Source organism: Marmota monax, unplaced genomic scaffold (genome assembly GCF_021218885.2).
Source record: "Marmota monax isolate L192 unplaced genomic scaffold, Marmota_monax_Labrador192_F-V1.1 WCK01_AAM20220418_F8-fsc00055, whole genome shotgun sequence".
NCBI lineage: Eukaryota > Metazoa > Chordata > Mammalia > Rodentia > Sciuridae > Marmota > Marmota monax.
Window position 1 is genome coordinate 509260 of NW_026695205.1, and position 17143 is coordinate 526402.

General features: G+C 32.8%; 1 protein-coding gene across 12 annotated transcripts in view; it reads right to left on the reverse strand.

Moving 5' to 3' along the window:
* Cep350 (centrosomal protein 350) overlaps window positions 1-17143 on the reverse strand; it is a 163335-nt gene that overhangs the window by 50615 nt on the left and 95577 nt on the right. For all 12 annotated transcript variants that reach the window (XM_058574457.1, XM_058574453.1, XM_058574455.1 and 9 more), the window contains 2 exons: window positions 11463-11609; window positions 7604-7761 (listed from right to left, as the gene is read on the reverse strand). In XM_058574457.1, coding sequence (XP_058430440.1) covers window positions 7604-7761; window positions 11463-11609 — 305 coding nt within the window. The remainder of the gene's footprint in view (window positions 1-7603; window positions 7762-11462; window positions 11610-17143) is intronic.

Below are 17143 nucleotides of genomic sequence, written 5' to 3' on the forward strand. Positions count from 1 at the left end.
TAAATAAACATGCCTTTCTTCTCAAATATGACTTAACCATCATGTGTCTTTTCAGTTTAATTTACTTGTTTGTGAGTGATGAGAAGTACAGTGTGGGGCTAATAAATTTTCAAATAAAGTTTGAACCATGAATCTAGTATATCAGCAATTCTACTAAAATAGGTAACCCTAAACAACTGATTTTATATCTGTACCTTGTCATATATTTTAAGCTTGAAATTAAATCAAAAGTCCATTTGCCTTACTTAACTGTACCATCACGATCCAGCCTAAAAACGTTTAAACCTATTTGTAGAAAAAAACCTTGTTAACCTCTAAACATAAAACTGCTAACAAGATCTCCTTGCTTTAAATATAATAAAGGCCCATTTAAATAATAATGTTAAAATACAATGCCCATTCTATAAAATATCAGGATGTAAAATTAAGAAAAACTGATCTAGTCTCAATAAATACTATCAGTTAAAAAAATGCTATGAGCTGGGTATGGTGGCACATGCCTGTAATCCCAGTGGCTCGGGAGGCTGAGACAAGAGGATCGTGAGTTCAAAGCCAGTCTCAGCAAAAGTGAGGCACTAAGCAACTCAGTGAGACCCTGTCTCTAAATAAAATACAAAATTGGGCTGGGCGGGGTTGGGATTGTGGCTCAGCAGTAGCCAAGCTCGCCTAGCACGTGTGAGGCGCTGCGTTCGATTCTTAGCACCACATAAAAGTTAATAAATAAAATAAAGGTATTGTATCCAACTACAACTAAAAAAATATTTAAAAAATAGGGCTGAGAATGTGGCTCAGAGGCCAATTCCCCTGAATTCAATCCCCAGTACTCTCCCCCAAAAATTAAAATAAAAATGGTATGGACAGCTCAATCATAAAGTTAAAGGTAAGAAGAAAATTCTATACCCTAAAGTTACAAAAGTAGAAAAAATAAAACCTTTTGTCATAATAAGTAGATCACTATACACATACACAAAAGGATAAATAAATCTTAAAGTTTGAAAGGTTAATTCTCTTTGACAGAGCATGCTCCTGTTCACATGCACACAACAATAAATTGTAGATCAAGGCAACATTTATTGCCTTGGAAGGGCAAGGAGTAATATCAGTATGTCACGGAAGTGAGAAAATCTAGGTATAAATCCAGTCACGTTTAGATTTTAAGAAATATATATATAATCTTGCCTATGTATATCTTTAGATAACAGACTATTTTAATGTCTATTTCCCCACATATAGTATTTTACTTTCCCCTTCATTTATTTACACACGCAGGCACACGTGCATGCATGCCCAACTGGATTGCCTTGATTTTCTGCACTGAAGTTCAATGAAAAACATTGCTGCAAATTTCAGTAAGACAATGCAATTTTCCTTGCCATTCTTTATTGATGTACAATAAACTTATTTTGATGTTCATTATCAAAATATTATGCAAAACCAAATGTTCTTAGCAAAATGTTCCAAAAAATTTACTCGTAACATTCAAATGTGACACCCACCCTCTTAAGTGTGTAACTGCTAAATGCATGCATGACCTAGTACAAAAAGTAAAATAATATTTTACACGTGAAATAAAGTGTAAAAATATACAAGTTAAAATTTTTTCACCCCCAATTATTCTTCCTACTAAAATAAGAACTAACATTTACTTTTCAATTATAAAGATTAAACACATTCAAAAGCTCTTGTTTAGAAATGAGGAACAAAAGAAATGACTAATAGAAAATGAAAATAAAACAGTTTAGGAAACAGTGTAAGAAAAGTTTTAACCTAATTATAAAGTTAGAATTTCTTCCCCCAAACATTTCTTTGTTTACAATAAAAACATTCTCAAAACTAAAACTTTAAAAGCTGAATAAAGGTGAGACAAAAAAGCAGTACTTTACCCTAAAGTTAACAATCACTCAATACAAAGAACAGGTAAGAAATAAACAAAATTTATGAATTATGGATATATAAATGTCTGCTAATATAAAATGATACTAATATTCTTTATGGTTGCTATCAAGGTAACCCCCAAGAAGACCTCTGATGGTAACAGAACACTGGATTAAAATTAGATATACAATAAATGTAATCTAGTATGGAAATAATTATGTTCTTATAATGTTTGAATTTAAAGAATTAATTACTAAAGAACTTGATCGACTAAGTCACACCAGCATATGACTTGTTCATGCTGCTATTCGACTATAGTAATAAGCCATCTAGCACTTTTCCAGTTTCAACAAATATTATTCAGAACGGCAAGTTTCTACTGAAGATATGTAGTTATCAGTAATTTTTTTAAAAAATTGTAAGTCTAAAAGCAGATATGTTAAACTTTAACTAGCTGAAGTCCAGAGAGCAGGGTTCTAGTTCTAACTCTGCCATTCTGCTGTGTGTGAACTCAGGCAAGTCACTTAATCTTTGTGGGCCTTAAATTCACCGAGTCAAATAAAGACAAGTTCCCTGAGACCTCTTCTAGTTCTACCATTTTATGATTCTTTGTACATTCAAAAACCTCCCACTTTTTAAAAATAACATGCTACAACATCATATGACATGACAAATTTTCTCCCACTGAGCTAATACAACTATGAACAGTGTTCCAGCTATAATTTGAAAGAAAAAAAGATTATATAAATTTTAAATGATAATTGCAGGTCTAAAATCCTTCAAATTTGAAAGACAGTAAATAAAACAAATGAAAATTTAATACCTTAAATTGTTTTAAAATTCCTTCTGTATCTGTAATTCTTTAATTCTATATTATTATAAATAAAAATAGAACATAGTGCTTTAAATCTTAAAATAAATTTTTCTGAATTTTTAAGCATATATATATATATATATATATATATATATATAATATACATATGTGTGTGTATGTGTGTATATATATATATATTTTTTGGTACCAGGGATTGAACTCAGGGCACTTGACCACTGAGCTACATTCCCAGCCCTATTTTGTATTTTTTATTTAGAGACAGGGTCTCATCGAGTTGCTTAGTGCCTTGCTTTTGCTGAGGCTGGCTTTGAACTTGCGATTCCCCTTACTCAGCCTCCCGAGGTGTTGGGATTACAGGCGTGTGCCACTGCATCTGGCTTTTAAGCATCTTTCGTAATACTTGAATGAGAAGATAAATTAGGGCAAGGATAGTACTGATGTAAAAGAAAATGCAGGGCTAGGTTTGTGTCTCTGTGGTGGAGTGCTTGCCTCACATGTGGAGGGCACTGGGTTCGATCCTCAGCACCACATAAAAATAAAATAAAGGTATTGTGTCCACCTACAACTAAAAAGAATATAAAAAAATAGTGCAGTTTAGCTTTTTCTATAGTAAAACCTATTTATTACTTAAAATTGTATAATAATTTGCATACAGTTAAATAAACAAAATAATACAGTACACTATTCTTGACCAAGGAACTGCAGAAATTAAAACACAACATTATACTACCAGAATTTATTTAGCTACTACACTTATAATAGAAACTTCTCTAAGACAATTATATTAAAAACAATGTTGTTTAATAAATTATTTAAGATAATTCTTTTTTTTTTTTTTACTATTTATTTTATAGTTGTAGTTGGACACAATACCTTTATTTCACTCATTTATTTTTTATGTGGTGCCGAGGATCAAACCCAGGGTCCCGTTCGTGAGAGACAAGTGCTCTACCGCTGAGCCACAACTCCAGCCCCTAAGATAATTCTTAACAAGGTATTTTCTTTAATAGACTATCCAAGACTCTACTTTGAAAATCCTTAATTTTTAAAGTTCAGCAGATTAATGGTAAAGATTTCAAAACTGAATAGACAAACCATAAATACTTTTATTTATTTATTTTTTTGAGACACGGTCTCACTAGGTTGCTAAGGCTGGCCTTAAACTTGTAATCCTCCTATCTCTGCTGCCCAACTAGCTGGGATTGTAGTCATATAGTGTACTCAGTTTATAAATACTTTAAGACAGAATAATATCATAAAATATTTCTCTTCTTAACTTTCTGGTTAATTATTTAAATTAAATAATTTGCCCATTTAGTGTTTTTTCTTTTCCTTTTCTTGGTACCAAGGATTGAACCCAGGAGCACCTAAACACTTGAGCCACATCCCCAGCCCTTTTTACTTTTTATTTTTGAGACAGAGTCTTGCCAAGTTGCTTAGGGCCTCATTAATTGCTGAGGTTGGCTCTAAACTCGTGATCTTCCTGCCTCAGCCTCCTGAGCTGCTAGGGTTATAGACATGCGCCACTATGTCTGATGCATTTCATCATTTTTCTAAGCAAATTGGGAAGTATAGAAGAAATGTTTAAGATGTTTTGACACTACCAGCTAATTTTTTCATGCTACCTTGGTCTGCAATGAAAGGTAAAACCAAAAAATGCTTATACTTTTTATATAAGCATTAAAAACATATTCAAGTCTGAACATATTCATGAAAATTTCCTTAATATGCTTCTTCTGTCAGTGAAAATTTCTCTTTCCTTTCTTAATTTCCTTAGCAATAGATCTCCATATACTTTTCTAAATGATCCTTCCATGCATTCTATTTTCCAAGTAAGACTATAAGCTTTTTGAAGGCAGGGTTTGTATCTTGGTAACCCTCAGAACTTAGCATATTCACAAATTACTCAATAAATAATTGCTGAGGGAGCAACCACATAATTAACTTGTTACACAGAAGAACAAGCTACTGTTAACAAATGAAAGAAAAAAATGTGTGGTGTCTTATTTTAACTAATGCAGCACTTCAGAGCTTCATATGCTCAGTAAACTGTTTTCCTGAAAAGGAACTGGCAAAATAACAGGAGAAGTCACCCATATGTTACTTTGTTTTTCAACAACAACTGTTTCATAATTATAGGTAACCCAGTGTTATTATAAATAACGTCTGTCACAGTAATTAACAAAACTCAAATTCACTTACAAGTAAGACAAAAGGGAAGGTTGTTCATTCAGTGGCTTAGATTTACTGTGTGTCTTTTACAAACCTGTTTTCATTATTACTAATGTCTTTCACATTTTGAATTTCTTTTTGCTTTTCACTATACTGAAAAATGGAAATTACTTATAAACGTCAATTCAATAACTACGTCAAGAAAAGTCATATGTTAGAAATATAAAGTTTAATGCAGGCATTATTGTCTCAGTGAAACATTAAAGAACAAATCTTTTACCAAGGCCAAAAGTGATAATATTGTTTAAAAAATATATCTGTTATAAAATTAGAGTTCAGAAAGCTAACAATAAGCAATGACATATAATAAAAAAGTTCTCCCAAAATGTTAAACTTCTTGGGAAGGATGACTACTTTTTGACATTCATATCAATAAAACAGGTCTGACTGCCTTTGCAAATCTATGGAACAAATAATAGTACCTAGTTACAAAGAAGCAAAGGTTCAAATAATTTTATTATTAGTCATCTACTATAGTAAGCTAACTCCAAAATCAAGTAACTCTTCACTTCTTGAGCTGACATTCCAACATCAGTTGGAGCTGAAGGAAATCTTAACTCTAAAATTTTCATAATATAAATGGCATTTAAATGCTAGTCTTCCCACTACTTTGTTTCAGGGATAGAAAACAATACTGTAATGCACTATGTTTTAAAACACATAACCAATTTCATAAAATACTCTTGTTCATCCCTACCACAAACTCAACTGCATTGCTTCAGACATCAGATTAAGAAATCATGGCTACGTGTGGTGGTGTATGCCTGAAATCCCAGGAGGTGGAGGCAGGAGGATCAAAAATTCAAAGCCAGCCTCAGCAAAAGCAAGGTGCTAAGCAACACAGAAGACCCTGTCTCTAATAAAATACAAAATAGGGCTATGAATGTGGCTAAGTGGTCGAGTGCCTCTGAGTTCAATCCCTGGTACCCAAAATAAAAAGTCACGGAATGTTTCAAGGATTATTCTCCTTGACAAAGTCTACTCTAGTAGTTGATAAGACAAGAAATACAAAAATTATAGTGATTAATATTTGGATTCTGTGACAACACTTGGAGCAGTCAATAAATCTAATCTTAAATTTGTTATTTAGGGTTTTTACAGATTTAACCAAATCTAAAATAAGCACCACAGAAACTGACCTCACAGACTAAGATTAGCAATTTCCTCTATAGGTGTGGTTAAAATTTTAGAATACCATTCATAGAGACTAGCAATGAAGGTTTTACTGAAATATAAAAGCAAGGGATCAGTGGGAAAAAAAATTATCCCTACCTTCCCCGCAACATTTACCATTCAAAGAGACTTGGAGGCAGATATAAAATGTCAAATCAGTGATAAAAATTATTCTAATTTTGAATTCAAAGATCTATGAAGCAATGTCTCTATAGACTAGCGGAAAATTTTAATCAAAAAAGGAAGAATGAATTTTTCACCCAAATTTCAATAAATTCTTATTTAAAGAAACTTTACTTGACTTATCCCACAGAAATCATCTAAAAACAAGTATTCACATGTATAATAATATTTAGTTTTTACACTATTTTTTTTAACTAGGAATTGAACCCAGAGGTGCTTTAGCACTGAGCTACATCTCTAGTCCTTTTACTTTTTAGCTGGTGAAACACTGTGGTTGTCTAGCATGAGAATTCCTTTATCCCTGGAGGGATAAACATGGGATCCTCCTGCTCAGTCACTGGGATTAGAGGCATCTAGCACACATGAGGCACTGGGTTCGATCCTCAGCACCACATAAAAATGAAATAAAGATTATGTGTTCCACCTACAACTAAAAAAAAAAAAAGAAAAGAAATACCAACATATAATTGCACTTAGAGGAAATAAGGAATTTTACTCAATAATTACTTGACTATCCTAAAACTAATTAAATCAAAGGTAGGTGTCACATATAAATATAAAACATTATTAAATCTGGCCAAAGGATCTCAAGATAACAATTTAAGTTCAGTCTGTGGTTCGAATTGCTAACTTAAAATGGCAGTCAGTAAAAATTTCTAATGATTCTCTTTTCTGTATTCAGTGGGTTTCAAGGAAGCTAACTATGGGATAATGATTATAGAGGCAAGTATACAGCCCACAAGAATCTAATTTATAACCATATTTAATTTAATGAATACCAAAAGAGTGAACTATCACATAAATGTAATTTTATATAATCAAATCTTATATGCAACTGAGCTACATTCCAGTAGGAGATTTTTTAAAAAATAATTCTTAGAAATGTTTTGGAAGAATATTAGAGTGCAGAATCATTCCACACCCCAGAAAAATCTCAGAAACTGACAAGGTAAAAATTTTGTTCTACCATTAAATTAAGCTTGAGAATTACCAAAGATCAAAAGGATGTCAATTCAATATACCATTAGTTGCTCCCCAAGTTGGTAGACATATGCAAAGAAAGGGTACATATTCAAATACTACTTTGGCTTTTTAATAAGGAAACTATTTACATCAAAATCAGAAAAACTGTTTCATAAATAAGATCTACAGTTAATTAACTTCTAGGTTGATCCAAAATTTCTGCTAAAATGTTACTGAATCCATCAAACATTTTATCTTGATCTATGCAGCATATTAAAAAATATCATTTGTTCTTACTACTTGCAGTGTAACTAAACAGGATATATTTAAAAAATGAATTACTTCTCATCCATGCGGCTTCTCATTTTCTTCAGTTTCTGCATGATACTGCTAGTTTCACTGCTGGAGACTGAGATGGGAGAAGGACTACGGGTCTCCAAATCAGTTGGTCCAGGACTAGTTGCCTTATTATTTTTTGTATCATTATCACTATGAGAGTCCTGTAAACAAAAAGAAGCAAACTTTTATTGGACTTCAAAAGGATCTTAAAAGATCTTAAATACTGTCAATTCAAAATTAAGTTTAAATTTAAAACAATGTTTCTAATAGTAATTAAAATTAAGTCATAATTACTTAAAAAAAGATATAATTACTTAAGGGACAAAAATATACTACACACTTAAAAATAATTAAAATGGAGCCTGGGGTTGTAGCTCAGTGGTAAATGGCTTACCTAGCACATGTGAGGCACTGGGTGTAATCCTCAGCACCACATAAAAATAAATAAATAAAGGTATTGTGTCCATTTACAACTAAAAAAATTTTTTTTAAATAAGAAAATGATTAAAATGGGAAATTTTATGTTATGTATATTTTTATAGACTGACTATATCACTTGCAATGATTAAAAAAGAAATAAAAAATTTTAAAAATCCACAGAACTCCAAAAAGAAATAAAAAATTTCTGCCAGTAATAATCTAGTTCCTAATTGTACTCTTGTTTTTAAAGTTAAACCATATAAAAGGAACATAAAACTAGACACTATAAATATATAAAACACATATGTACAGACACAAAGACCGAACAAAAGATGTAATAACTTACTTTAAACATACTAAGGGATGGATTTTTTTTCCTGGAAGAATTCCTTATGGAAAACAGTATTTCACAAATTAAAAATGTTTGTAATGAAAACATTTAAAAACTATTGGTTTAATCAATACATTACTTCTGATAAATAAAAAGTATGTCTTTCCTTAGTATGTCTTTCCCAAAATAGTCATTTATACTCACAACTTTTAAGGCAGATGGGCGGGAATAATTATGACTATTTTTATTTGTGAAAAATGCAAACAAAGGACAGTACTTCTTTCCATTCTGCTTCCTGAACTACACAGTCTTAAAGTCATCAGATGGAGCAGAACAAGGCATGTATGTGTTCATGTGAGGGTAGAGGGAGACAGGGGCCAAGAGTGGTGTGATTATCTGAGTGAGATGAAGACAGTATCTCATGCACCAGGGCAGCCTGAATGGGGAATCAGAGTCTAAGCAGAGCAACAAGAATGTCTGTGTGGAAGTAGGTCAGCACATGATGTCATGAGTTCAAACACAGTAAAGATGGCTTCCCCACAGTGAACTTCCTGGCATAGGTGTCAGAGTCCAAAGAATGGAGGAACAAGGAGATAGGGAATAGGGAAGTCAAAGCCCAAACACAGAGAGAAGGACATTCACCAGTTATCTGTCAGATAAGAGAATTCTAAAATAGAAAACAAACAACAACAAAATAGTATGAAAGTTGTGGCACTGGTGTGAAATTGGAAGTATACGTATAAATTCCTGATTTTATTTATACATGTTTATTACATACACACACACACACACACACACACACAGTATGTAGTTAAAACTAATATTTCTCCGAGATTTATTGCTTAGGAAGAGTAAAACCTAAAGAGCAATGAACAAACCAGATTTTGGTTTCTAAATAATGTTCCTCAGAATATCAATTAATTTTAAGGGTGGGGCAGAAGTTCAAAATGATCCTGAAACATCTTGTTCCAGAAAGCATGTAAATACTCTGGGATGATGAGACATAGCAAATGGAAAAAGAAATCTGTGTGGAGAAGCTTTTAATAGCCCAATTTGAGACAAAGTGAGCAACACATAAATAATAATAGTAACAGATTGAAAGCCCAAGTAAAATAGGAACTCATGAGTTAATTTTGATAAAGGTAAGAGAATAAATTTAAACTATGCACAAGACATTTACATAGTTTCAAAAATATGTGAAATACCTATTAATGCTGAAGGGAAAGAAACTTTGTAATTAAGTCTGGCAGATATCACTTTAATCAAGTGATCATCATCAATAATGGAATCAATCAAAATTATGTGCCACCTAAATAAGGCAAAAAGAATAACATTGCTTCTATGATACCTGCCATAGATGCACAACCTGAATCTAGTCATGAGGTAACATCAGACATAGCTCAGTTAAGGAACATTCTACAAAATAACTGACATCATATAATCTTTTTTTTTTTAGTTGTAGGTGGGCACAATACTTGTTTTGTTTATTTATTTATGTAGTGCTGAGGATCAAAACCAGTGTTTCCTCGCACGTGCCCAGTAAGTGCTCTATCGCTGAGCTGCAGCCCCAGCCCCCTGTCATATAGTCTTCTAATGTATCAAGGTCATGAGATTCAAGGAACAATTCCAGATTGAAGGAGACTAAAGAGACATGAAAACTAAATGCAATATGTGATTCTAAAGTTACTTTTTCTATAAAGAATATCATTTGACAAGTGAAGAAATTTAAAAGGGCTATAGATAAAATGGTAGTAATGTATCAATATTAATCTGTTAGAAACTTATTGTCAAATGACTTAGAAAATCAGAAATCTTCATACTGTTTCAAATTTTCCTGAAGTTTGGCACTATTCAAAATTTAAAGTGTATTTTAGAAGTCAAAGTGGAGATATTAGATTTTTAAAAATTATACTTCTATGTAATTTAGGGTTTTTCAGCACAGTATACTGACACTTTATTTATTGATTTCTTTATTAATTTTTTTAAATTTTATTCATTTATATGTGGTGCTGAGAATTGAACCCAGTGCTTCACAAATGCTAGGCAAGTGCTCTACCACTAAGCCACAACCACAGCCTATACTGACACTTTATAATACCTTAGAATAGATCCAAATTTTGTTCTTATCTAAATATCTCCTTTGAATCTTACATCATTATAATATTAAAGCCAGACAGCTAACATAAATAGCAAAAAAAGAACAAAACGGTCTCTTATTAATTCTGAGGAATGTATTTTGATTGATGAGCAAATCTAGAGCTTTCTGTCCCAAATTTGTTCATAAATGGAAAACTGCCACGTCCAGTGCAGCCAAACTCTAAGTTTCTGTGAGGGGCAATGGGGGGTAAGAAAATAAAGACTAACACAGTTTGTGAAGATAAAATAGCTGGGATCAGGCAGAGTGCTGCTCTCTGATGGAGAAGCAGATCTAAAGAGTTAACACCAGCTTTATTTATATACATCTCATTATCAGGTTTAAAGACTAGGTAAGCATTATTTTTTTGTACTCAGAAAGTTACAAAACTATAAACATCTATGCAGCTTTTCCTCAGTTGTAATCCACAGTTGCTGTGTGCAGTGTTAGGAGCTTTGTGTAATGCTCAAGAAGATCCCATTGTTTAAAGTTACTGTTAAGTGGGCAGGCTCAGGAGTAGCAGAGCTGGTGAAACACTGTGGTTGTCTAGCATGAGAATTCCTTTATCCCTGGAAGCTGTGTGCCTGTGATCAAGATCAAAGCTGATAAGACTCTTCTCTTCCACAGAGCCTCCTCATACAGGGCATTAAAATGGCAGCTAGGCATCCTATGTCCTTGCACAGAAACATTTCCAGGCATCAGACATGCCACAGCCACAAGGTCATCAAAGACCCCCAATCTCAGTCACTGTTCTCCACAGAAAACATTTTAATCTAATATCAGAATCATGTGGCCCTTTCAAAACATGAATATTTCATGGGGTGGGAGGAGATTCTCATTAACATAAAGACACATAGATAGAACTTTATCCTAGTTTGTTATTATATTACACTATTTGAACATGAGGTGGAGTAAGCCACTGGCAAGCAACATGGGAAAGGTCACAAACTAACTGATAATAATTTCAAGTAACTTACCAATTTACTCTCCCCTGCAGACTTCAACTTCTCCTGCAATTTTATGGTGGTCTGTCGGATCCTTTCTATCTCCTCCTGCTGCTTAAGGATCAGCTGCCTTTCCTTTCGAGCTGCCTTGTTGGCTTCTTGAAGACGTTTAATTTCTGCCTAAAAGTTTAAAGAGTTAGGAGAGGAATTGAGATTTGAAGGAGACAAATCAAAGTAATATTTTAAAAAGACAAATCCAATCATATGTATTACAAATAAACATATATAGAATTTCTAGGTAAACATAATAACACTGAAAAACTTCAGAGTAGTGAGGAAGAGTCGCACAGAACCTCATTGCTAAATAATTTAACGTGATTCCTTAATTTAAATGATTATTAATTAAAACACAATGATAATTTCATAGTCCTTCTTAAACTTAACATACCTTTCACACTTCTCCACAAAAGTACATGGCCTTTACATCTACCTGTGTAACAAACGCATATCGACTAAACTATGTAAACATTATTCCTTTTAATATTTTTTTTGTAGTTGTTTGTACACAATAACGTTATTTTATTTATTTTTATGTGATACTGAGGACCAAACCCAGGGCCTTGCACGTGCAAGGCGAGCACTCTACCTCTAAGCCACAACTCCAGCCCTGTAATGTAACCATTATTATCCACAACTCCAGCCCCGTAATGCAACCATTATTCTAATGCTACACGCTTAGACCCTTACAATTTTTCACTATTCAAAATAATGCTTTAATAATACAACTGTTTCATACTATGAAATATTTGTTTAGAAGAGAGTCATAGAAATAGGATAAACAAATCAAAGATGATGAATCATTTTATGGACCTTAAACCAGTTTTAAAAATTGCTTTCAAAAAAAAATTATAGGCTGGGGTTATGGCTCAGTGGAACAGTGCTTGCCTAGCATGTGTGAGGCACTAGGTTTTATTCTTAACACCACATATAAATAAAACAAAGGTGCATTGACAACTAAAAATATATATTAAAAAAAAAGGATTGTTCCCACTTACAATGTCATCAGAAACATTTAAGACTACATTACACAAATCTCTCTCCACCTAACTTTGGCTGTTAATAAAACAGGCAAAAATTGCCATACTTCACTGCTTATACCTGTTCAAATTTACCTGTCCCTTGTTTTTCAAAATTTATTTAAATCTGTCTTCTTATCAATGAGGTAGACATAACAAGACACTAAATTTTGTTACTTGTTAGTTTAATCATGTTTGAAAGTTTTTTTTAAACCATCTGAAAACACAGCAAAGTACATAATATTCACATTTACAAAACTCCAAATTAATAATTGTTAATATTCATATTTTCTCCTACTTTTAAAATTTGTACAGAAATATATTAGTAACTTATAAAATTTGTAAACAAATAAAACATTGCAGAGAAAACTATAATATCATGCTACAACTCTTTTGGAGGTAACCATTATCCACATAAGTTTGGTATGTATCCTTCAAGCACATTATTTTTTAAATTCTTCTAAAAATATTTATGTTTATTTACTAAGAAACATATTCCATTTGTTTATAGGTTTTAAAATATTTTACAAATAATCTCTTGTGTATGTATTTACTAGATAGCATTTTTTGTTTGCTTGGTTTTTTGTTTTCCTGGTGCTAGAGATCAAATTCAGGTCTCACACATTCTAGGCAAGCAAGCACTCTACCACTGAGTCACAGCCCAAAGCCAGATATTACTTTTGCTATCCCTCCATGCTAATTCACACCTTCTAATAATACTGTATGAAATCATGCTGGAGGAATTTACATTTCATTTTCTATTACCTATATGGTTGGATTTTAAAGTTGTTTTTATTATTTTACTATTACAAATAATGATGCAATGAACAGTCTTACATTTTTTTGTTTCCTTGGGGGGAAATTTATGAACTTCTCTGGAGCAGATGCTCCCTGAGACCCCTTCAGGGTAAAACTAATTTTATAATACTAAGATATTTTCTCTTTTCCATTCCAATGAGTACATAACAACTTTGTATGATTTTAAAGACAGTAACTACATTTTCTACAACAACAACAACAAAAAAAATTAGTGAAAAAATGACATTCAGGTTTTTGCAAATCTGTTTATTGTCTGGCTTGATTTTTTAACATCAAGCGTTGGTCAATTGGAAAATCTATTCATTGCATTATGCAGATTTTCTAAAGGTTGGCATATTTCCTTAAAAATCAGATTAATTAATATCACCATTAAACGCAAAAGAAAAACAATTTAATATTGGGTAACATATAAAAATGTTTCATGGTTTTGACTTTTGTTTGAAAGCTTGCATATTATCATTGGTAACAAATATTCCAAGTTGTTTTCTTTGAAGTAATCAAGCACACTTGGTTCATTTTTAAGAAAATACTGTCAAATAACCAAATCTGAATGAGCAATTTGCTGGTGAATCATGAGTAAAAATGGCATTTCAGGGGGAAAAAAATAGCTAAACTTGAAATTCAAACAAGTGCATAAATACTTTTCCTTGAGTTAATTACTGTACTCTAGTATCTAGCATATGTGACTAAATCTAAATCATGGTTTTGCCATTTCTGTCACAAAGAACATAGAATATGAAATAGGCTTGTCCTCAAACATCAAGATAAGGGCCAGGGCTGGGGCTGGGGCTAGGTGGCAGAGCGCCTGCCTAGCATGCGTGAAGCACTGGGTTTGATCCTCAGCACCACATAAAAATAAACAAATAAAAGACATTCTTTCCATCTACAACTACAAAAAAAAATTTTTTTAAAGATAATAGAAAAAATATATTTTACTACCTAAATCAGGACATTATTAAGCATAACTTGTGCTCTATACTGAGGTATCTCTTAGCCCTTTTTATTTTATTTTAAATTTTGAAAATAGGGTCTCGCCAAATTGCCCAGCTGCCCTTGAACCTGTGATTCTCCCACCTCAGCCTCCTGATTTGCTGGGATTACAAGCTTGGGCCACTGGCCTGGTCTGCAAAACTTAGTTTTCAAACTGCAAGTGTGTGGCAGTGAAGAACATAACAATCACTGAACAATCTGGTGCCCTGAGTTATGCTAAGGCACCAGCAGTTCTACTCACACTTGTTTTTGCATCATTTGTTCAAAATGTTGACACAGTGAAATGGACAAGTTCATATTCTAGTTCTCCTCCCCGTACCCCCCAGCCCATTACTAGGGATTGAACTCAGGGATTTGCATATGGTAGGTAAGTACTGTATCACTGAACTGCATATTCACAGTCCCCTAGTAGTACCATTATGAAAACAGTTCTGAGATTCTGAGCCAACCAATACATAAATTCACCCAATTTGAGCCTAGAAAAAAAACTATATTTTTATAGGGTATTCTAGGAGGAAAATGTTTGTTCCCCTTCTGTTATAGTTGGGATAAGTGTCTTTCAAAGGTCTACATGTTAAAGTTTTGGCCACCAGCTTGTGGCACTACTGAGAAGTAGTGGAACATTTAAGAGGTGGGGCCTAGGAGGAGGAAGTTAGGTCACTAGGAGCATGTCTTTGAGGGGGATATTTGAACTCCAGTTCCTTCATCTCTCTCTTTCTGTTTCTTGGTCACTGTGAAGTAAGTAGTTTCCTTTTCTTATGATGAACTCCATTATCAAAGACCCAAAGGCAACAGGGCCAAACTGAAACCTCTGAAATTATGAACCAAAAAAAACCTTTTTTCTTATTAAGGTGATTTACCTTAGGTATTTGTTATGGTAACAGAAAGCTAACATATCTCCTGAAAACAGGTCATAAGGTTGTACAAGTGAATTGTTTACTTTGAAATGGTGACTTGTATAAGTGAAATTATTTGCATAATTAAAATGGCTATTTTATATTATGTGAATGTCACCTCAATGGAGGAAAAAAGAATAATTTGTTCTATTTTTCAGAGAGTTGTGACAAACTGCTTATAGCTATCTCACTACCAGATAAAATAATTAGTACTGCTACAACAGAAACAAACATCTTAATACATATATTCCTACACTCTCATACTTTATATTCTATACAGCAACTTTCCAGCAGCAACCTCTTGGATTAAAGAATATTTTTTGGTAAATTTACTCTTTAAGCTATTAAAAAGTATTATAAACCTGAAAATCAGTCATTCAAACATTAATGTTTGTTTTGAATCTGTTTCAAAACTAAATCACTACACATAAAACCAAATTCCACTGCAATCTCTTCTTTCTTAGGATTTTCTGCATAAGTATATCACTGCTACATGTCTATTTATACTTTTGATGTATGAGTCATTCCACAGACTTTATATATATATATATATATATATATATATATATATATATATTTTACTAATATATATATATTATATATATATTACTTTATATATATATATATATATATTTCCATGAATAGTATAATACTGAACATATTATCTGCATACTGCCCTTCTATAAAAACAACATTATAATTCTGGTAATGAGGATCTAATACTAGAGTGTCCAATGATAGCTGTTAGTTAGCTACATGTGGTTACTAGCTATTATATTGCATGTACAGATATAGAAGTCTCTATTGGATAGTGCTGATACCTAATGCATTCATTTTCTTACAATATTAAACATTTTTTGTAGATATGTGCTTTGATTCATGTATTCTCTTACTGATGATGTTTGTTTTCCCCTGTACATTTGAAAAGCTTCTTGGATTAAAGAATATTTTAAGGATATATACCAAGGCAGAACTGCTGAATCATATATTCTACATGTCCTTAAGTAAACCTTAAGTAACCTTTATAATAGCTACACTAGCTGGGGGGTGTGGTGGTGCACGCCTGTAATCCCAGCAGTTTGGGAAGCTGAGACAGGAGGATTTCGAGTTCAAAGCCAGCCTCAGTAACAGTGAGGCGCTAAGCAGCTCAGTGAGACCCTATCTCAAAATAGGGCTGGGGAAGTGGCTCAGTGGCCAAGAGCCCGGAATTCAAACACTGATACCTTTAAAAAAAAAAAAAAAAAGATTTTACTAATTAATAATTCTACCAACTACAGAGTTGAAGTAACAAAAATGGAGACTTAAGAGGCCTCAGACTCACATTCTTCTGAACATCTGTCAAATTCTGAAGCAGCACAGACAGAAAGTTGAGGAACCAAGCCAAAAACCTCTGAGAAGAAATCCTTACAGTGTCTTGTGCTGAGAAAAACAGATTTGCCTAGTTTTTGAGTGAAATCCCTGGAGGGCCACAATCCAGGGACAACAGGGCAAAGCAGAGGTAGACTGGAGCTTAACAACTCTGCAACCCTACCTTAACCCAGTGCAGTCCTTAGCTTGGGTTAAGGTAAATAGCTGATAACTAACTGTAGAGCAAAAGAAAGGAGGAATCTTCTCTAGGATGAGAGAACATCAGCTGAAGTCTTTGTAATTATTTATCCATAGCATCCATCACTCAACAAAAAATTACTAGGCATGCAAAGAAAAAGGAGCCAATGAGAGAAAAATAAAACAGCCGACAAGGAAAATAAAATACATATAGGAAAAAATTCAAAAAAAAGGATGGAAAGGTAGATTACAACAAAGAATTTAAAAAAAAAATGGGAATTATAGGACTAAAATAATAAAATTAACTATTTAGTAGATTTAACAATATAGTTTAATAGCTGAAGCAGAAGACACACTGAGAATCCAATAGGTCAATAAAAATTTTTCC